The sequence below is a fragment of the Panthera pardus genome, unplaced genomic scaffold (assembly GCF_024362965.1).
Source record: "Panthera pardus isolate Hobbes unplaced genomic scaffold, ASM2436296v1 HiC_scaffold_22, whole genome shotgun sequence".
Lineage (NCBI taxonomy): Eukaryota > Metazoa > Chordata > Mammalia > Carnivora > Felidae > Panthera > Panthera pardus.
Window position 1 is genome coordinate 33,183,507 of NW_026526788.1, and position 23,908 is coordinate 33,207,414.

Consider the following 23,908-nt stretch of genomic DNA (forward strand, 5'->3'; position numbering starts at 1 on the left):
TGTTAATATCCAAAATATAAAAGAATTTATGTAACTCAACACTCAAAACACAAATAATCCAATTAAAAAATGGGCATAAGACATGGACAGACATTTCTCCAAAGAAGACATACAGATGGCCAACAGACACATGAAAAGATGCTCAACATCACTCATCATCAGGGAAATGTGAATCAAAACCACAATGAGATATCACTTCACACCTGTCAGAATGGCTAAAATTAACTCAGGCAACAACAGATGTTGGCGAGGATGGGGAAAAAGAGAATCTCTTTTGCACTGCTGGTGGGAACGCAAACTGGTGTAGCTACTCTGGAAAACAGTATGGAGGTTACTCAAAAAATTAAAAATACAACTCCCCTATGACCCAGCAATTGCACTACCAGGTATTTACCCAAGAGATACAGGTATGCTGTTTCAAAGAGGCACATGCACCCCAATGTTTATAGCAGCACTATTAACAATAGCCAAAGCATGAAAAGAGCCCAAATGTCCGTCATCTGATGAATGGATAAAGAAGATGTGGTATATATATACAATGGAGTATTACTCGGCAATCAAAAAGAATGAAATCTTGCCATTTGCAACAATGTGGATGGAACTACAGTGTATAATGCTAAGCGAAATAAGTCAGTTAGACAAAGACAAGTATCATATGACTTCACTGATATGTGGGATTTAAGATACAAAGCAGATGAACATAAGGGAAGGGAAGCAAAAATAATATAAAAACAGGGAGGGGGGACAAAACATAAGAGACTCTTAAACACAGAGAACAATCTGAGGGTTGCTGGAGTGGCTGTGGGGGGATGGGCTAAATGGGTAAGGGACATTAAGGAAGACACTTGTTGGGATGAGCACTTGGTGTTATACAAAGGGGATGAATCACTGGAATCTACTCCTGAAATCATTATTGCACTTTATGCTAACTAACTTGGATGTAATTTAAAAACAAACAAAAAATGGACAAGAACAAATTATTTACAAGGATGTGAGGAAATTATAACTCTCATACATTGCAAATGGAATTGTAAAATGTATGGTCACTTTGGAAAACAGTTTGGCAATTCCTCAAATGTTAAACTAAAGTTATCACATGACTTAGTAATTCCATATGTAGAATATACCCAAGAGAAATTTAAATGTTGGTATAAAAACTTGTATACAAATGCTCATAGCAGCATTAGTCATTATAGCCAAAAAATACAAACGACCAAATATCCTTCAGCTGATAAATATATGAAGTGTGGTTATATCCAAACAATGGAATATTATTCGGGCATGAAAAAGAATAAAGTGCTGATACACTGAAAACATTATGTTAAGTCAAACAAGCCAGATACAAAAGGCCACATATTGTATTATCCAATTTATATAAAATATCTAGATATGAAATATCTAGGCAAATTCACACACAGAAAGTAGATTAGTGGTTGCCAGGGGCATTAGGGAAAGGGAATGAGGAGTGAATACTAAAACTTTTTGAAGTGATGAAAATGTTCTTGCAATTAGATAGTGGTGATGGTTGCATAACCACGTGCATATAATAAAACTAGGGTAAATTTTATGGTATGTAAATTATATCTCAATAGAAAAGACAAAAAATACATTAAAAAAAAAAAGAGGGGCGCCTGGGTGGCTCAGTCAGTTGAGTGTCTGACTTCAGCTCAGGTCCTGATCTCACCACTTGTGGGTTTGAGCCCCCATCAGGCTCTGTGCTGACAGTGCAGAGCCTGGAGCCTGCTTTGGATTCTGTGTCTCCCTCTCTCTGCCCCTCCCCTGCTCATGCTCTGTCTCTCAGAAATAAATCAATGTTAAAAAAAAATTTTAAAAAAAGCCTGGTCACCTGACAGGCTTAGGAATGAAAAAAACTTGTAGTGTGCTTAATAAATATTGTTACATATTGTTCATTCCCCTATAAAATTATACTTAACAATAAGAGTTTTTAATTTATTGTTGTTATACTTAATTTTATTGTTAAGTTATACTTAACAATAAGAGTTTTTAATTTTGTAAACAATTTTGGAAATCAGATATTCATAATTTTTGCCATTGATTAAGACCACTTTGCATGATCTCAGCTTGCATATTCACTTTTTTGGTCCCAAATTATCCTGCAATACCTGTAGAGTGCCTGCACAGTGTTAGGAAATCTCATCTAAAGCATTGTTTGAAAAAGTGTAAAGAAATAATGTGATAGCATATAGTTTAAGGATAATGTGATTACCTACCTGTAACTCCTCTGCTGTGGAAACATCTAGTCCTGTTAGATCTTGTATTCTCATATTAATCCGAGACACCACAGGGTTTTCATAGCCAGAGAGCCAGGCACTAACAAGAAGAAAATATTAGTTTTACTTATAATGTTTCAATAAGTAAAGACTAAGAGCCATCATTTTAAAAGTCATAATATATGGGATAATAAGCCTTTACCTATAGGCATTTAGTTGGCTTGTTTGATGTGATTTTTACTAAAGAATGTTGTAATTTTTTTTTTTAATGCTACATGTTAGGGGTGCCTGGGTGGCTCAGTCAGTGAAGCATCCGACTCTTGGTTTTGGCTCAGGTCATGGTCTCATGTTTGTGGGATCAAGCCCCATGTTGGGCTCTGCACTGACAGCACGGAGCCTGCTTGGGATTCTCTCTCTCCCACTCTCTTCCCCTCCCCCCGCCTCAAAATAAATAAATAAACCTTTAAAAATGCTATATTTCACAGTTAAAGGTTGGAAAAGAAAAAACTAATCTCATTTATTATAGAGTTTTCTTTGAAAACAGTTGGATTAATGTAAGAAAACAGTTGGATTCATGTAATGTAAGCTATCTACATTCAGAATTTTTAAAAATTCTGGGGCGCCTGGGTGGCTTGGTCGGTTAAGCGTCTGACTTCAGCTCAGGTCATGATCTCACACTCCGTGAGTTCGAGCCCCGCGTCAGGCTCTGTGCTGACAGCTCAGAGCCTGGGGCCTGTTTCAAATTCTGTGTCTCCCTCTCTCTCTGCCCCTCCCCTGTTCATGCTCTGTCTCTCTCCATCTCAAAAATAAATAAACGTTAAAAAAAAAAAAAAATTAAAAAAAAAAATTCTGAAAAAATACATACCAAACTGAAAACAGTTTTTCTTCCCAGATAAGGTATAGGAACTGACTGAGGTGGAGGTCGTAGGGTTTTTAGCCTGATATATATAATGTAAATATTTTATGAGAAAAAAATTCATTTTTTTTTTATTTTTGAGAGAGAGACACAGAGTTAGCAGGGGTGAGGCAGAGAGAGAGAGAGAGAGAGAGGCGATCTCAAGCAGGCTCCACATTGTCAGTGCAGAGCCCTACATAGGGCTCAAACTCACAAACCAGGAGATCATGACCTGAGCTGAAATCAAGAGTCGGCCACTTAACTGATTGAGCCACCCAGGCGCCCCTCATTTTTTTAATTCATTATATTACTTCTTTATATTACTTGCATAAATAACAGTAAGTTTTGGGGTGCCTGGGTGGCTCAGTCAGTTAAGCCTCTGACTTCAGCTCAGGTCACAATCTCACAGCTCATGGTTCAAGCCCCGCATTGGGCTCTGTGCTGACAGCTCAGAGCCTGGAGCCTGCTCTGGATTCTGTGCCTCCCTCTCTTTCTGCCCCTCCCTTGCTCACACTGTCTCTCTGAAAAATAAACATTAAAAAAATTAAAAATAAATAATAAGTTTTTTAAAGGTATCCAAACACACCCAGTAAGATGACTATAATAAAAACAGATAGATGGACAATAACAAGTGATGGTGAGAATGTAAAGAAATCAGAACCCTCATACATCGCTGGTAGGAATGTAAAATGGTACAACCACTTTGGAAAACAGTTTGGCAGTTCCTCAAATTGTTAAACATACAGTTATCACATGACCCAGCAATTCCACTCCCAGGTACATATCCAAGAGAAATTAAAACATATGTTCATACAAAAACTTGTACATAAAGATTCATAGCAGCATTATTAATAATGACCAAAATGGAAATAATCCAAATATTCATCAACTGATGAGCGGATACATAAATGTGATCTATCCATATGCTCAATTATTGTGCCATGAAAAGGAATGAAGGACTGGTAACATGCCACAACATGGTTGAACCTTGAAAACAGTATGTCAAGCAAGATACACAAGGCCACATATTATGATTCCATTTATATGAAATATCCGAATGAGCAAATCAACAGATACAGAAAGTAGATTAGTGGTTTTCCAGGCGAGGGAGGATGTTCCCATTCAGAGTGACTGTTAGTAAGTACAGGTTTTCTTTCTGAGGTGATGGAAATGTTTGAAAATTAGATAATGGTGATGGTTGCACAACTAAAAAGACTAAAAACCACTGAATTATACACTTATTTAAAGGAGTGAATTTTATGGTATGGGAACTATAGCTAAATAAAAAAAGGTACTCCCAAATTAAACTATCTCCTTTATATATAATTTTTCCTGGTCTATCAGCCTTTTTCCTTTACTTCTCTCATCAATCTCTCACTCCACATTTCATCAACATTGTTGCTAAATCCCTAAATTAAATTGGCAAAAATACTATCCTTAATGAAATTTTTTCTCTGAGCTTACGCCTGTGTCACCAAACCCTACTAAATAAAGTCATGAAATAGGGCAAATATGTATTCCCTGAAAATTCATGAACACCAACTTCAAATGGGCCCTTACTCTTCCTCCTTTTTTCTACTCTGAATCCCAACCCACCCAATTTCCCCCTTCTCTCAGTACATATCTCCTACCTAAGAGAAAAAAGAAACCATACAATCTACATACATTTGCATCTATCTGTTCCTTTTAGTTCATCTAGTTCCTCCCTTCCAGTTCCAAAGAGATTTCTCTCCATTATAAGGTTAATTCCCTGTCTTAAATTCTATTATTTTCTGACATTTTAGGAAGCATAATTCATTGATTAGACCTTTTCTCTCTTAAATGATCAACTTTTTCTTCTCAATTCCTCCCACAGCTTTTAACTGGGCTTATGTCTTTTCCATAAATAAATAGATAGACAAACAGATAAAGTTCCTTCCTTTAACTCTCTGTCTTGCTCCAGCTACCAATCTCTTTCTCCTCCCTCTTTAAGTCCCCTTTTTCCACAGACTTTTTTTTTTTTTATTAAGATTCTACTTCGAAGTAATCTCTACACCCAATATGGGGGCTCAAGCTCACAACCCTTAGATAAAGAGCTGCATGCTCTACCACTGAGCCAGCCAAGCACCCAACTCTTCATTTCTTAATCCATTCCAACCTTGCCTCAGTCCCTATCACTCCACCAAAACTGCTCTGGCTAATATCACCCATAACTACTGTGCTACTAAATCTAACAAAATGTTTCCAATTTTCATCCTATTTGCCATTCTAGTAACAGCTGTATGTTCATCCTTGAAACTCCTCCTCACTCATTCATTCTTCAGGATTCCTTCAGTCTCTCTGGTTGCTCGGTCTTAGTCTCCCTTAGAACTTCTACTACTATATTCGGTCTCTCTTCAGGTACCGCAGCATCACTTCTTCAAGAACATGTTCCAGCAAGCCCCAAGGCTAGTGCACATGCTCTTCTCTCTGCCACAAATATTTTTCTTTTTCATTTTGTAAAGATAAGGCTTTGGATTATCAATTTAGTCATCTCTTCTTCAGAGAAGCTTTCCTTCACCCCTTCCTGTCAAACTGCTTATTTTTTATTTTAGTAAGAGGAATAGGACAAAAAAGGACAAAGAAGTTTTGTTTTGTTTTTTTTTACTAATCACAACATTAAATTGACATGACAGGCTATAAGAACTGAACCAGGATAAATAATACTGTTATAAAATTTACATTTCTCATACCCATTTCAAAAGAAAATATATAGAATTCTTCTTGATCTGACAGATTGATTTCAGTAAGTTCATTTTAAAGATAGTAAATAATAATAATATACTTTCTCAAACTGTGCTAAGATACTGTCAGAAAGGCAGCTATAAAATCTAGAATGATCACAATTGACAGGATTAGAACTGTTTTTTGAAACATTAAGAACCACATCTCTTTTTTAGCTATTACATTAATCCACCTTTTTCATTGATAATCATGAAATGAAATCCCACAATGGGATCCCCACAATGATTAGCTGTGGATCACTGTGGATCCCACAATGATTAGCAAGTTTCTTCTTAAGTAACATACACTCTCTTGTTTAAGACTAAAGTGAGTTTTCTAATTTTGCCCTCTAGTGGAGCACAGGCAACTATCTTTGTCTTTTGTATATAGGTAAGCACATATTGAGAAATGTAGCTGTTGTAATCTTCTAAATTTTATTCTCTCACAATTAAACACAGGCAATTTTTTATTTTTAAAAATAAGACTTTGAGGGTCCCCTGGGTGGCTCAGTTGGCTGAGCGTCCAACTTTGGCTCAGGTCATGATCTAGTGGTTCATGAGTTTGAGCCCCATGCCTGGCTCTGTGCTGACAGTTCAGAGCCTGGAGCCTGCTTTGGATTCTGTGTCTCCCTCTCTCTGCCCCTCTCTCGCTCACACTGTCTCTCTCTTTCTCTCTCTCTCAAAACTACATAAACATTAAAAAAATTTTTTTAAATATATGACTTTAAAACACTTTCAGATTTTAAAATAGCAAAGCTTCTAAAACATTGCTCAAAACTGGCTCTCCATTTTGGTATATGACCTGATACATGACACATTTGATCTGTTAGTTTTTTCTATTGACTATACTTTATCCTCAGTAGTGGTTAGTGTTATAGTTTCAAGCAATTTTTACATATAATAGATTTTAAAATGTTTCATTTCACTGAATGGAGAGTTTTATCACTCATGTATCTGTAGAAGGTAATTTGAGCACATACATATTTGCACATGTGTATATATGTATTTTTAAAGTAAGCTACTTTTACCATTAAAATAAAATGAGACTACAGGGACAAACTATGAGAAACAGTTTGTCTTCCTTAGAAATCTTTTCCTAGATTGAAGAAGACAAACAATTTGCTGAATGATTTGATGAGGCTATAGGCTTTTCATCATTTCTTAACCCCACTTAGCCATGTCTCACCCCCACAGCTACATGCAAGTCTACTTCCTCAGCAGCACTAGCCTCCACAGTAACGTGTCAAAAACAGGTTGTTGTTGACTGAGCATTCAATGCTACTTGCAGTCTTTCAATAACTCTCACTCTCCACTTTCTGCCCAACCTTGGCATCAAAGTAACTATCAACAGGCTCAAGAATATCTTCCTCTGTAAAATGTACTAGTCATAATTTCTATGTCTCTATGCTCTCTGAAGAATATACACCTTCATTCCAGCTTCTCTCCATTTCCTAACTGCTGGAACTACATCTTCAAAGAATGCTGCTTTCATTCTCCCAGCTATAAAATGCTGCCTTCTACATGAAGACGTGCACTTGTCAGTACCATGGTCTTTCCATGCAGAGACATCTGCCAGCACACATTATCTGCCACAGCCTGGGTCATCTACTGCAGATCATCCACCCTATTCCCAGATGTTGCAGAGGTCAAAAACACCTCATCCTGATGGGAATCCTCTTCAGCCTGTTACCTCAAAAGACTGAGGTCCTCTGGCACTCTTCTTCCTTCCAAGAATGAATAAGTATTTTTGTCTGCAGGTAACTTAACATTTTCTTTGATGTAAGGAAATAAAATGCTCTTCGCAAAAGCAATCAAGGTTGTGGTACTTTTGATATATAACAGGACCACACTGATTTTGGTGGGCACCTGCCAGATGCTACTATGGGAATCACCCTTGGTTGGGAGGGTGGAGGGTGGTGGCAGCTGTCCCCCCCAAAATCATTAATCTCGGAGCTAGCAACTGCCTGCAGCTAAAGTACATCAGGGGGAGGCTACTTCCATGCACCTGGAAGTGGAGAAGGCAGCTGCCCCTAATGTTTTTATAGTACCATATATTCTTACTTTGTATAATTTATCACAGTAATTATATATTAATTTGTTGTTTAAGATGTCTTCTTTCAACTACTAGTCCGAAATACATATAAAGTCTGCCTGGTTTTGCTCCCTACTATATCTGCAGAACCTATTACAGTGTCTGGCACATAGCAGATCTCAATTTATTTCTGCTGAATGAATAAATGAATCCTGGAGATTTCTTAGAACTAATCCAAGACTGGCGCCTGGGTGGCTCAGTCGGTTGAGCATCCAACTTCAGCTCAGGTCATGATCTCACAGTCCGTGAGTTCAAGCCCTGCATCAGGCTCTGTGCTAACAGTTCAGAGCCTGGAGCCTGCTTCAGATTCTGTGTCTCCCTCTCTCTCTGCCCCTCCCCTGCTCATGCTCTGTCTCTGTCTCAAAAATAAATAAAAACATTTAAAAAAAAAAAGAACTAATCCAAGATTTATTCAATTTTACCATAATTATTTGTCTCGTGATCTCTTACAAATTTATAGGGACTGGCTGAGTAGAATTCCTCAGCAGAGCAGGAAAAGGAAGGATCCAAGAATTTTATTATTATAAAGGGTATAGCTGATACATATATTAAGAACTTATTTCTCCCAATTCTGATTGAATTGCTAGGAGAACCAGGAACTAATCTGGTATGTTGGTGTAGCTATCGTTTTGGCTGGCAACAATTTGACAGATTTTTGAACTTTATAAGCAACAAACTACTGACTTGATTTTTATAGCTAACTGCAACACAAGATTGGTAAATATTCTCTTAAAATTTTAAACTAGATGCATCCTGATAATTGTTCCTGTCCCATCCTATCACCCACAGAGAACCTGTCTCCTACTTCTATTACCTTCAACTTCCGTCCCTGCAACCACAAGCATCTATTCTTACCTTTTCTCTTATATTCTGGTAGAAGTATTGTCCTTCAGTCTTACAGAGGCTGGATCTTTTATCTATGTTTTTGAACCTACCCTTTCTAACTCCACAGGCCTCATTCTATCAATCACTGCCTCTTTATCTTTAATCTTTTCTTTGACAATGCTTACTCTTCAGCCTGAAGTCTCCTGCTACCAAGAACGCCTTCACTCTTGCTATTCTAGCAAATTACCATTCCAAACTTTCACTTTACACTTTTAAAATTATAAAAGCAAGAAATGGTTATATTCAACAAATAGTCCAAGGACACTGGATAACCACATGTGAAAGAAAAATTGGACTCCCTACTTCCCTACGGGGTGTGTGTGTGTGTGTGTGTGTATATGTATATATATATATATATATATATATATATATATATATATATATATATATATATATCTCTCCTCAAAAGGGATTAAAGACCTAAATGTAGAAGTAAAATTATAAAACTCTTAGAAAAAAAAATACAAGTGTAAATCTTTGTGACCTTGTATTAGACACTGGTTTAGCTATGACATCAGAAGAACAAGTAATAATAGGGGAGCCTGGGTGGCTCAATCAGTTAAGCATCCGACTCTTGATTTCAGCTCAGGTCATGATCTCACAGTCGTGGGATCAAGCCCCACACACTCTGTGCTGAATGTGGGGCCTCCCTGGGATTTTCTCTCCCCCTCTCTCTCAAAAAAGAACTATAAGCAACAACAAAACAATAGGTAAACTGGATAGCATCAAAATAAAAAAATTTTTGTGCTTCATTGGACACCATCAATAAGGTGAAAAGACAACTCACAGAATGGAAGAAAATTTCTGCAAATCAAAAGTCTGATAAGGACTTGAGTCTATAATCTATAAAGAACTATTACCACTAAATAAAAGACAAATAACTCAATACCAAAATGTGCAATGGATCTGAATGGACAGTCTCCAAAGAAAATGTACAAATGGCCAATAAGCAGCCAATAAAGAGATGCTCAACATCATCAGCCACTGGGAAATCCAAATCAAAACCACAGTGAGATAGCATATCACACCCACTAGGAGAGCCATAACCATCAAAAAGATAATAACAAGCGTTGGTGAGGATGTGAAGAAACTGGAATGCCCCATACATTGCTGGTTGGATTGTAAAATGGTGCTGCCACTTTGGAAAAGTTTGGCAGTTCCTCAAATGGTTAAATATAGAGATACCATATGACCTAGCAATTTTACTCCTAAGTCTATACCCAAGAGAAATTTAAACTTACATTCACATAAAAACTTGTACATGAATTTTCAGAGCAGCAATATCCATATTAGCCAAAAAGTAGAAACAACGCCACTATCAATGGATGAATAAAATAGATAAAATGTGGTATATCCATACAATGGGATATTGCTCAGCCATGAAAAGGAATGAAATGCAGATACATACATCAACATGAATGAACCTTACAAACATGGTAAGTGAAAGAAGCCAGATACAAAAGGCCCCATATTATATGATTTCATTCCAGAACAGGCAAATCCATAAAAACAGAAAGTAGATTAGTGGTCACCTAGGACTAGGCTTCGAGGGGGGTGAATTGATGATTGAGTAGTTACTGCTAAGGAGTACAGAATTTCTCTTTCAGGTAATGAAAATGTTCTAAAATTGATTATGGCGATGGAGGCACAACTCTCTGAATATACTAAAAGCCACTAAATTGTACACTTTCAATGGATGAACTGTATGGTATGTATATATCTCAATAAAGCTACTTAAAAAAAGAAATACTTGGGGCGCCTGGGTGGCTCAGTCAGTTGAATGTCCGACTTTGGTTCAGGACATGATCTCACGGCTTGTGAGTTCGAGCCCTGTGACAGCTCAGAACCTGGAGCCTGCTTCAGATTCTGTCTCCATCTCTCTCTCTCTGCCCCTCTCCTGTTCATGCACTGTCTGTCTGTCTCTCTCAAATATAAACAAACATTAAAAAAAAAATACTTATAAAAATTTCAAACAATACAAAAGTATATGAAGTTCCTTTCCTAGTCCCATTCCTCACAGGTAAACACTACTAATAAATAGCTATATATCCTCAACATTTCCCTCTGTATATAAACAAATGTACAGAGATAATTTTTTAAAAACTAGGAATCTACCAACCCTCCCATCTCCCGTATCAATATACGCATATACTTCTCCCTGCCACCGAAAATACTTCTGACATCTTTCCAAGTCAGTACATATAGCACAACCTCAGTTAAAAAAAAAAAAAAAAAAAAAAAAAAAAAATATATATATATATATATATATATATATATATATATAATTGTATATATGTGGTTTAAAAAATACATAAGAATTACCATTTTACCCATTTTTAAGTGTGTAATTCAGTGGTGTTAAATACATTCACAAAGTTGTGCAACCATCATCACTATTTCCAGAACTTTCTCATCATCCCAACTGAAACTCTGTACCCATTAAACAATAATTTGCCATTTCCCTCTCCTCCCAGGCCCTGGTAACCTCTAATCCACTTTCTGTCTGTATGAATTTTTCTATTCTAGGTACTTACTGTAAGTAAAATCACATAATATTTGTCCTTTTGTGTGTTACTTCACTTACTTGTTTTCATTTATTCATTCTCAAGATTCATCCATGTTGTTGCATGTATTGGAATTTCATTCTTTTTGAATAATATTCTATCATATGAATATATAACATTTATCTATTCATCCATGAATGAACACCTGGGTTGCTTACAACTTTTGGCTATTGTGAATAATGCTGTTATGAACACGGTTGTACAAGTATATGTTTGAGTCCCTCCTTTCAATTCTTTTGGGTATATACCTAGCAGTGGAATTTCTGGTTCATATAGTAATCCTATGTTTAACTTTTTGAGGAAATACCAGACTCTTCCATAGTAAATATATCATTTTACATTCCCATTCCACAGTGCTTTTAACTACTGCCTTTCTTTTTAAAATAAACCATCTTTACTTCCAAAATGACCATGAAGGTCTGTCAATAAAGCACTGGTTAAATAAGATTATTTCTACTTTTTATCTATTACAAACAATACTATAATGAAAATTTTTGTATATCTTTGCATACTTGTGGGAATATCTCCGTAGGTTAAACTCCTAGATGTGGAACTGCTAGATGACTTTCACATTTTGATAAATGATGTCATATTGTTCTCCAAAAAAGTGATTTATACTCCTAACGTATGCTACGAGTGCCCATTTCAGAAAATCCTTGCCAGAATCAATCTTTTTAATTTTTGCTAATCCTAGAAGGAAAATATTTTAATTGTTTAGATTTTTAAAAAAATTTAAATTGCACTTGTTATACTATAAATGATATGAACAGAAGGTCTGAGGCTTAGCAGTTAAAGTCATTAATGACTGATTACAGGTTAAAAAAAATAAACTGTTGGGGCACTTGGGTGGCTTGGTTGGTTATGTGTCCAACCTTTGCTCTCAGGTCATGGTCTCACAGTTCTTGAGTTTGAGCCCAGCGTCAGGCTCTGTGCTGGCAGTGTGGAGCCTGCTTGGGATTCTTGCTCTCTCCCTCTCTCTCTGTCCCTCCTGCATGCTCTCTCAGATAAACATAAAAAAAATAAATAAATAAACTTGGGGCGCCTGGGTGGCGCAGTCGGTTGGGCGTCCGACTTCAGCCAGGTCACGATCTCGCAGTCCGTGAGTTCGAGCCCCGCGTCAGGCTCTGGGCTGATGGCTCAGAGCCTGGAGCCTGTTTCCAATTCTGTGTCTCCCTCTCTCTCTGCCCCTCCCCCGTTCATGCTCTGTCTCTCTCTGTCCCAAAAATAAATAAATGTTGAAAAAAAAAAAAATAAATTAAAAAAAAAATAAAAAAATAAACTGTTATCTTAATTGTGGTTCTCTTATAGTCACTAGAGTGGGAAATAAATTCTACTTATGCATGTTATTTCACTTAATTTGACTTTCATATGAAAACCTCTCCAAAATATAATAGGATTTTCTTTAGCTGGAGAACTCTATACATTTATTTTTATTTTTTTATTTTTTTTCATGAAATTTATTGTCAAATTGGTTTCCATACAACACCCAGTGCTCATCCCAAAAGGTGCCCTCCTCAATACCCATCACCCACCCTGCCCTCCCTCCCACCCCCCATCAACCCTCAGTTTGTTCTCAGTTTTTAACAGTCTCTTATGCTTTGGCTCTCTCCCACTCTAACCTCTTTTTTTTTTTTTTTTTTCCTTCCCCTCCCCCATGGGTTTCTGTTACGCTTCTCAGGATCCACATAAGAGTGAAACCATGTGGTATCTGTCTTTCTCTGTATGGCTTATTGCACTTAGCATCACACTCTCCAGTTCCATCCACGTTGCTACAAAAGGCCATATTTCATTTTTTCTCATTGCCACGTAGTATTCCATTGTGTATATAAACCACAATTTCTTTATCCATTCATCAGTTGATGGACATTTAGGCTCTTTCCATATTTTGGCTATTGTTGAGAGTGCTGCTATAAACATTGGGGTACAAGTGCCCCCATGCATCAGTACTCCTGTATCCCTTGGATAAATTCCTAGCAGTGCTATTGCTGGGTCATAGGGTAGGTCTATTTTTAATTTTCTGAGGAACCTCCACACTGTTTTCCAGAGTGGCTGCACCAATTTGCATTCCCACCAACAGTGCAAGAGGGTTCCCGTTTCTCCACATCCTCTCCAGCATCTATGAGAACTCTATACATTTAAAACATCTTATTCATCTGGACCCCAACTGCTAATCTGTCTTCAGCAACATTATTATAGACCTATCATCTACTCTAAGAAATTAGCCCTGAATTTAGATTGTTGTAACACCACCAAAAAATTCAGTGAAGACGATGATACTATATTATATATTAACTGTCTATTCCTTAGAATCTGGAAGTCATTCCTGGACTAAATGAAATCAAAAGAAATCAAGGCTCTCTCTTCTAAGTACTCAGTGTTTTTCAACAGAGTTAGAACATAAAGTTACAGTATTTGCTGTAACAGGATAAATCATTTGAAGAACATTTCTTTATTGTTTGTACAACTGTAATTGAAATTGTTGGGTGGCTCAGTCTGTTAAGTGTCCAACTCCAGCTCAGGTCACGATCTCCCCGTTCATGGGTTCAAGCCTCACATTGAGCTCTCAGATCCACTGTCTCCCTCTCTCTCTGCCCTTCCCCTGCTTACATGCTCTCTCTCTCTCTCTCTCAAAAATAAACAAACATTAAAAAAAGAAGAAAAGAAAACTTCAACTAAGTTATACAGTGTTTTTTCCATACAACACAATTTAGTGCCATGAGAAAACCCTATTTCTTTCTCCAGATAATTTTATATGTGTTTCTTTTTTCTGTTACTAATTAGATAACACAAACTATATTCCTTTTGGTCTTAATCACAGGAACCCAAGAGCTAAGTTGTATATTCAGAGTAATGTTTCAACATTTTTTCCTTTCTAATGAATTTTTTTTATTAAGAAGTGTTTGTTATTCTTCTAATATATGCTATTTTACAATGTCACTGGAATGCTCTATTTGATTAAGGAACAACATTCTCATACTGCATTACTATATTTCTAATACATTAATAAGGACCTCATGTTCAGTAAATAGAAAAATTCATTTTGGAGGTTTTGGAGAATGTTACAAAGTTCCAAAGGAAAATGTGAGTGGTATAATTTGAATAGTATCATTACCTTCTTCTAACTCAACACATGTGAAAATTTACATTTTACAAATAGCTAATATAAAACCACTATGTGATTTTTTGCAAAAACAAGAATTATTAAAAGTTTTGCTCTTGGGGCACCTGGGTGGCTTTGTCAGTTAAGCAGCTGACTTTGGCTCAGGTCATGATCCCCCAGGTCGTGAGTTCCACCCCTGGTTCAGATCCTCTCTCCCCCTCTTGCTGGCCCCTCCCCCATTGGCTGTCTCTCAAAAATAAACACTAAAAAAAAAAAAAAAAAAAAAATACTTGTCTTTAAAAAAAAAAAAAAAGTTTTGCTCTCTGTAAGCGCTTGATGGTTAACAAAGAAATGCTGATCACCTAGACTGGAAATTTATCCCAGCCCTTTGGTTTTTAGTGGGACAATTATGAAATAACACTATAGATCTGTCCATTTCAGTTATTTTAATCTGAGCTGAGAACCACTGTTCAACCCAAAAGAGAGTAATGTCATTGTTAAAAGGGACTCTGGGGCGCCTGGGTGGCTCAGTGGGTTAAACGTCCAACTTCAGCTTAGGTCATGATCTCGCGGTCCGTGAGTTCGAGCCCCGCGTCGGGCTCTGGGCTGATGGCTCAGAGCCTGGAGCCTGCTTCGGATTCTGTGTCTCCCTCTCTCTCTGCCCCTCCCCCATTCATGCTCTGTCTCTCTCTGTCTCAAAAATAAATAAACGTTAAAAAAAAAAATTTATAAAAAAAAGGACTCCAATTTTAAAAATATCTGAAATTATTCAAATATATTTGTATTTGCTTCTATAGTATATTAATATGCTTTTATATTGTATTTGTTCCTTATTTACATTAAATCTCAAGCATAAGAAAATGTCATTATTGTAGGAAATCTGTACTTGAGAGTAAGAAAATGAAAACCACTTCCAAAAATAACCCACCAGAATCAAAGAAGCTTTTTCTACTACACTAAGTGGATTGTTTATTTGCAAATCTCTTTATATTATTTTAACTGGACTTAATGAACTCACATAACTAAACTGCCTTTTCAGTAACTCAATGTTTACCTTTTCAAAACTAAAATTCCATTTCTCTGATTCAGCCAAAATTATTAGCATTTCCATTAATAAGCTGTAGTAAATTTTTAGTTTGGGATTTTTTTTTTTTTTAAATATCGGAAAGGCTAATATAGGAAAGGACAGAGATGCCTTACCAAAAGTTCAGAAAGTCAATAAATAAACAGTGATGGATTTCCACAGATACTTTACCCAAATAAAATTCTATTTGCTAGGATGCTGGAACAGATTTTCCTTCCTCAGAATATGATGTAATCACTGAGAAATTTCTCAAAATACAGATATTTGAAATTCCTTTCTGACCCATTCAAAATACAGATGTTCCCACAGCAAAAGGAACCACATTAACTGACATCAGTACACATAAATACTTCTACTTTGCATTTGAGATGCCTTTTTCAGAGGTATAATGTATGAAGGAAACAGAAAACATTTATTTCACTTGTAGGCATCTTCAAAATTCAGATTTTTACATTGATGGGTAGAAAACGTCTCAGCATAGCTAATGAATTCCTAAAATAACAAAAACTTTTTATTTGTTAAATATGAAATGTATAGGATACTTTATGGAGCCAATTCTTTAACAGTTATGGCCTCTCTCAACATATATATTTTATTTTTAAAAGATTTGCTGAACAATTTTCCTTGGGTAAATATAAATATCACTATGCTGTGGAATTCTATTGTTACTAGGTAATTTTGAACACAAATACACTCTCTGCACACTTTGTTGCGATTAGGTGAATTTATTCTGGTATTAGTCTTCTAAAACTTCTAATGCTGCTGGCTAAATGACTTCTATTGCCTTATATAATATAAAGTATGGTTGTGTCTTTCTAAAAAAAATCCAATAAAATTCTTCTCAGAGCTATAAAATTAAAATACTAAAAAAATAAGCTCAAAATGTTTAGAAATATTTAGTTCTTAAGGAAAAAAAAGTTTCCAAGAATAATTTATTTTGCCTTATTGGTAAGGGTCCAATGACTCTGTGGGCTGGCTATTTCTTCAAAAGGTCCATTGTATATATAAAAAATTTCCAAAAAGGACTTCCAAAGAACTAAGTTCATGAAAATTTATTTTATGTGCTTCCTAAAAGCATCCAAATCTGGAGAAGTTAGATACAAGCCTTAGGACAGTAAAAATGCCTAAAACCATATAAAAAAATAATCTTTGATAAAATATTATTTTTAATGGGTTAATTTTTTTCTTTTACCCCCACAAATAAAGGGTTTATTTTTCAACACATGCATAATATTCTGTAATAGAATGGAAAAATAGCTGAAGTTTAACTTGAAATTTAGAGTTAATTACAATGCACAGAAGCATTATAAATCATGTATCAAAACATTATCCAAATTAGTTTCTGCAAATCCTTACCATTTATTCATCTCCCTGACATATCACAGAGATTAAATTTTCTCCATGACTTCTACCTGGGGCAGGGGGGGCAGGTAGTATAGGGCAGACAGTTAGGAAACCAGGAAATGTGTGTGAGGATGTTGAAGGTTATTACCATACAAAAGACATAGAGCTTTGCCCAAAAAAGAGTAGGGAAACAATGCATTCTGACAGCCTTCATAGTACTTTTGCTATGACTTACAGCAATAATATTCAAAATTTTTTTTTTCCTCTTGAACTGCATTTTCATTCCATTTTTGAATAGTGGCTTTCAACATGTGTGGAGAGGTGAAGTCTTTGGGGTGGGAGATGGATTTTGCCTACCAAGGGATATTTGGCAATGTCTGGAGACATTTTTGACTGTCACAACTGGGATGAAGGGTGTTACTGGCTTCTAGTGGATGCCAGAGATGCAGCTAAGCTTGTACAAAGCTTAGGGCAACCACCACCAACAAAGAATTATCTGATCTGAAACATCAATAATGCTGAGGTTGAGAAGCCTTGTCCTAGAGATATACATTTCTATTCCTAGAAGTCTTTTATTACATTATACTTCTCTACAACAAAAATACTTTTATAAATTGATATAATGAGATGGAAGGAGCTTATTTCGTTATTTTCAATTAGGTATTGTAACCATGGATAAATATTACTTATTTCTAGAATGAGACCAAACTTAATATATTTCTATTTTCATTTTCATGAGAGCTGAGAAAACTCCTTTGTAAATAAGTAGATGGAAAAGGAATTCTGTTGGAACAATGTCACTTATTCTGCAGATTCCTTCTAAGTTATATACATTAGTTACACAGTAATCTATTGTTAAAATTATTTCAGTGGTCTATCAGCTAATAACTTAAGTAAATTCTCTTTAAACATTGGTAAAAGCAAAGAATTTGAAACCAACTGACTCAAAAAGATTTGTTATGGAATCCTTCAAGGCATGCCCTTTCTCAATACCTATAGCTATTCTGGTGACTTAGAGATTTTTAAACCTTTGCTTTTACTGCAGAAGCCAAATTAGGCCTTGTTTCTATGATGGTTCTTTGGGAACTTCTCTTACTCAATTTTAGGGGGAGTTTGGGGAGTCTCAGCAAGCATTTTGAAATCTAGTAAGTTAGTTCTAGAAAATCTCTGTTAACTGTCCCATAACCATGTCTGTTTATTAATCTATCATGAAAATTCAGGCATAGTTGTCATGCTTAAAGCCTAGGTCTTAGAAACCATATCATGGGTTTTATTAAAATAGATTCTCAAGAAAGAAAATAGTCCAAATAAGACTAAAATTCTCTCCATTACTCCCTTACCTCTTAGATACTCTGTACTGTGCTGTGGTCAATTTTCCAGTCTCAGGGTCATGTACTGTAGCTCGGCTCAGCTACAAAAAAAGAGAAAGGACAAGGACTTACTAACGTAGCAGGCAATTTTGGGCTTTTGTTTGTTTTGTTTTGCCAAGCCACAGGTGATTGGAAGAGTTCAGATTGGTCTGGATGGTAGGTAATGGTTTCAAATCAGCAAAAACATTTAGAAAGGTGGCAATAAATGAAAAGCCACTTCCAAATCAAGAGAAAATGGGTTGACATATTTTTGTTGTAGATTTATTGTCCTTTCACTTTTTTTTTTTTTTTAAATCATTTGAAGCTGTATGTAAATGATTTATAGCACTGGGTTTCACAGGAGCTTTCTCAGATCTAGAAGTTTAATGTCCTTTAAGTATTGTGACAAAAGAATAGTTAATAGTCTCTTTAAATTTATTTTTTAAAACTCTCACTGAGATAAAACTGTAGTTAAGTCTCTCTGGCGAAGTAAAAGGCAACTAAGTTCATGAATAATAGTAGTTGGAAGACTAAGATCAGAAGCATAACTCTGTTCTTTCCATTGCCAACTTTCAAGTCAGCAAGTTTTTTAAAATAACTCCAACAGGAGGAATACAGATTACTTCAAAATGACAATGGTATTTCACAAGATGAATGAACAAATGCCAGTACAATCACCATGAAGGATGATGTGAATTCACTGTAGCATTTATGAATGTGAGAGAACTATATAAACAAAGGCTACTCCCAGATTAATCCAGGCTGCTTCTTTTTCTTTTTTTTTCCCCTTTGGCAAGAAAAAGGAAACAGAAAACAAGTATCAAGCCATTTCCTGGAGATTGGATTCCTGACCTGAAGAGAAATGCAAAGCATATTAATTCCCTAAAAATAACAGACCAATTAAAGATTAAAGAGAACTTCTAGTTAAAGGGAAAGACCTGTGAAACACAAAGCATTTTACCCATGCTTATATAAATAGGCAGTGACTTGAGCTGGAGACTGAAAATGACCTACTTCTCTTAAATGAATAATTCCTGTAGGATGTACAAAACACTCATTAGAGGGCAAAATATGCAACATACACATCTCTTACCTTTTGCTAATTCTGTAATGTACCGTCTCCAAGTCTCCTGTTATTGGGTTTGAAATGGTGGCTCGCCTCAGCTGTGAAGCCAACCATCAAAATAGTCGCATTACAAAACAAAAAAAAAGGAATCACATTTATCCAACCGGTCAGAATTCTGGGATTTTTACAAAGGAAAATGAAAATAGAAAAGAACTCCATAGACTTCCAGTCATCTTGTGTTAAGCCTTGAGACTTGGAAGTTTTTTAGTTTTTGGATTTTTTTTTGTTATTTTAAAAATTTTGTTTTTGCTTTGCATGAATGGAGGATACACAAAAGAGATTAGAAATTAAATTTCTTTCAATGGTTGGATGATGGGACTATGAGGAAAGAAAAATTTCTAAAATGTGAAGTCTAATTTATAGTTATAAGAATGGCTATTTGCAGTTAATGATCCATTTCAAACCTCTTATTTTAATTTTTTTAGTGATGCAACTGTCTGCAAAGGTTAATGTTGTTCAAAATTTGTTTCAAAATCTATCTTTCCTTCCTTCAATATATATGTTCATATATTTCACATATACAGTGAAATAATCTTGGGAGCTAACAGAAAGATAGATGAAAAGAACTCATAAATGTACAAAAACAGTAAGAAATTGATGACAGCCAAGATAATGATTTTAAACTTTAAAAAAAAATGGAGGGTGATTTTGGAGGTTAACAAAAGAGAATAAAATTTTTATTGCCTTTGAATTTTTTTATTAAAATAATCCAACTGAGGCATCCCCTTTGAAGACTGAGGTCTCCAAACCCAGAGATACATGACTTGATCCCCAAGCTGAAATGCATTCTTAATCAATATTCTACCAAGATGTTTTGGTTTACTTGGTTTATAGACCACAAAGAATGGACGAAAATAGGAATTCAGACAATACTGGCACAATATGATGAAAGAGTGATAAGAATTCCCTTGGATATATATATATATATTATATTATATATATATATTATATATATAATATATATATTAGACCAGTCTTTCCCATTAAAATGTAATCTTTGATAAAAAAACAAAAAGTACCAATTTGGAATCATAAAATTTGACAACAACAAAAATTCTGACTTTAGGTTTATTTTGCAGTACAGAAATCCAGATAATTAAATCTTTTAATATAACAAGGATCTGCAAACTATGGACTGCCACCTGCTTTTGGAAACAAAGTTTTATTGAAATATAGCCACACTCATTTATATATTTTCTATGGCTGCTTTCGCACTACAGTGGCAAACTTGAGTAGTTGTGACAGATGGTATGGCCAGCAAAGCCTAAAATATATTTATTATCTGCACCTTTATAGAAAAAATTTGCCAACTCCTGTGTAACAGTCTCTTTATAAAAGTGAGGGCAGTTTGTATTTTACTATCAATGATATAAAATGGAGATCTTGTTCAATGAGAACAAGCTGGTGGGGAAAAAGGCAAGACCATAAAGGGTAGTGTTTCTCCCATTCTCGTAAAAGAATTTCTATGCTAAACAATAAGTTTATGGGACTGTATTTACATTAAATTGTTTTTCTTAAGATAAATTATGTGAGTTAAATTCAGAAAACTATGATGTCCTCATTTCAAATTAGCATGATGACTGTGCCCAATTATATCTTTCTAGTAATAATGTGCCAGAAGGGAAATAAAAATACTTCAAGTATTCTTTCAGATAAAAATATAGAAGATAGGAGAAAGTTGGTCTTTGATTAGTCTATGAGACTAAAGTTCCGAAAATACATACAAAACTTTTTCAGGAAGATACTGAAACACAAATTTAAGTGTCAATAAAAATCTCATCTATGATTTTCATAATTAAGTGCTTAAAACCCAGATGCAGGGTTTGCTACTTGTGTTAATAACTAAGGAAAAATTGGCATAGAGCTTAGTTAACAACTCCATTATGTTATGACAACAATATCTAAAACTATCTGTGGGATTATTGCCATATCAATTATCATATTTGTAACTTGCAAAGGCAAAACTGATAACATGGGTAAAGTAAACTGAGAAGGAGAAAAGATAAAAAATTACTTACCCTTGGTTTTGCTAGATCTTTGACAATTTCAATTTCTGCATCAGAGATAATATCATGGAAGCGAATAATACGAGGCTTGTCCCACTCATCCTCCTGTTTAGCTGGGGCCAGAATGAATTTAGGATTCCGGTTTCCATCATGATAACGGCAAAAGAGTTTTTTCTGTCTCCGAGGAGTCTAAACATAAAGTTACAAAAATGATAAATATATTAGAGTAATAATATTTTTAATGCTTGCTCCTATGCAGGAAAGAAACAATAATCATGCTTGTGTATAAATAGAGCATTTATGGTAGACTATACAAAAGAAACAGTACTCTGCAAGTATTTTGCATCAAATAGGACATTCAGGACTTTACAAGGTTTATTAATGATTATTTTCTGGGAGAGGTGTTAGGCCTTATATAAGAAAAAAGGTAGGGTTTCTCTTCCAACCCTTGTCTCATTAAAATAAGGTTGAGATATTTAAATATGAAAGAAATAATGACATATTTATGAAAATATGAAATGAATGACCAGCATTGCTCCAAACTTCACAAACTAACTGGGAAGCATCCAGAAAAAAAATTTCTAAAAGGAGAAATAAAACAAAACAAAACCTCATCAGGTTTATCTAAATACCTCCCAGTTAAATGCTTGTAGCATAAATAAATAGATTTAGTTAGGTAGTTTTAAAAAGCAAAGATGAAAATGAGTAACTCTGAAAAAGAAAAAATAAGTTATTAAAGAAGGCAGGTGCTTTTATTGATAGATATTAAAAATTGAGTGATCGACAAAACAAATGTTCCTTTCAACCTATATTAACTAAATAAGTGATTCCATTGCTGAATCTTCTCTTGATTGAATAAGTGTATCATATATGAAGTAGGAATAATATTAGTTTTTGTTTTAAATATTAGGTTAACCTACTAAGGCAAGTAAATAATGATTCATGTTTATTCTCCATGTACTTTATTTACCTAGAGTCAAATCTAAAGATTTATTGGGCTACTGAGTGGCTCAGTCAGTTAAGCATCCCACTCTTGGTTTTGGCTCAGGTCATGATCTCACAGTTTATGAGTTTGAGCCCCACATCAGGCCCTGCACTGACAGCTCGGAGCCTGCTTGGGATTCTCTCTCTCTCTGCCCCTCCCCCACTCGTGCATGCAGTTTCTCTCTCAAAACAAATAAACTTAAAAAAAATCTAAATATGTATTTATATAAGTCTTTGATATAACCATGAGGTGAATTTAACTATTCTGAGGATAAAGACGATCCCTTGATTTTGGGCAGAGTTACTGTGTGTGTGTCATATCAACAAACTGGCAAATTAAGCAGACTTCTATTTTATACCTATGTCTTTATTTTGATTTGTTCTTTAACAGTTATTAAGGGCAATAAAAAATATTTGCTTACTATTGGAAATTTGAACACTCACTAGATGTTTCATGATATTATGGAAATATTATGAATTTTTTTAGGTATGATAATGGTTTTTTGATTATCTTTATCTTCAATAGATACATAATAAAATATTTAGATGTGAAATTAAAAAAATGTTTCATGAGTCTATCAGAGTGTTATCACCCTTATATTTACTCCTTAGCACCAAAGCAAAAGTAAGCATATTCTTCCAGGTCTCCATGAACTTAGCTATCAAAAGTGTCAACATAGATATGATCTACACATTTGCTGTTAGAGATTAGGCTGTCAATGATAAGTCCTCAAATGTCAAAAAGTCATCAATATCAAAATGTAAAGTCCAGCTTGAGTTTATCAATAGCAGAGAAAACCTTACAACGCTATTCAAATGTTTACAACTTAAAAGTACTTACTTCAAAAATTCACTAACTCCTTCTACATATGCCCACATTCAGCTGAACACTAGTACCCCATGATATTCCTAAAAAAAGGGTTCCATGATCTATTAATGTTGGGAAACAATGTATAGCATATCCGTGATGTACATTATCATAAAAGGACTCTGAAAAGTCCTGAGGCTGAACAAAAACCTATGTTCTCCAGACTTAAACTTGTTTGTGGTCTTTTATCTATTAACACCCTGAAGCACTGGTACTCTGAGTTATAAATACATAAATATAGATATACAATAAAGGAAGGGATATTTATAGGCACATTTGAGTCTTTAAAAAAAATAAATGTTAAAGCTAAATCTTTTGAAATCCTTTCTGCGTTTTAAATATTTCTTAAATAGACTAACATGTTTCACTAAGCAATCTTGTCAAGGTCAGCTAGGAGCAAAACCACAAAAGATTATTGTATAGATGAATTCTTTGTTTTATACAATGGGTTAGGATGATATATTATTTCTATAAAGACTGCAGAAATCTCTTTTGCATTAAGATATAAGATAAAGCTTAAATGATCTTATCCCTTAAATTATCTCATCCCTCATCTTATAAAAATAAGCCTCTTTTGGCCTATGCAAAGAGTTATATTACCAAAAATAAACAAAATGCAATAATGATTCTTTATTCTAA

General features: G+C 35.0%; 1 protein-coding gene and 1 pseudogene across 2 annotated transcripts in view; both read right to left on the reverse strand.

The window, feature by feature from the left end:
* Window positions 1-23,908, reverse strand: part of P4HA1 (prolyl 4-hydroxylase subunit alpha 1) — an 89,454-nt gene that overhangs the window by 19,809 nt on the left and 45,737 nt on the right. Inside the window, exons 8-10 of one of the 2 annotated variants that reach the window (XM_053909533.1) lie at window positions 21,430-21,606; window positions 18,277-18,347; window positions 2,228-2,331 (exon numbers count right to left, since the gene is read on the reverse strand). In XM_053909533.1, the coding sequence (XP_053765508.1) occupies window positions 2,228-2,331; window positions 18,277-18,347; window positions 21,430-21,606 (352 nt within the window). Of the gene's footprint in view, window positions 1-2,227; window positions 2,332-18,276; window positions 18,348-19,378; window positions 19,450-21,429; window positions 21,607-23,908 lie in introns of both variants that reach the window. The other variant, XM_053909534.1, reaches the window with a different exon arrangement.
* LOC109261824 (enolase-phosphatase E1-like) lies at window positions 5,760-9,174 on the reverse strand (annotated as a pseudogene).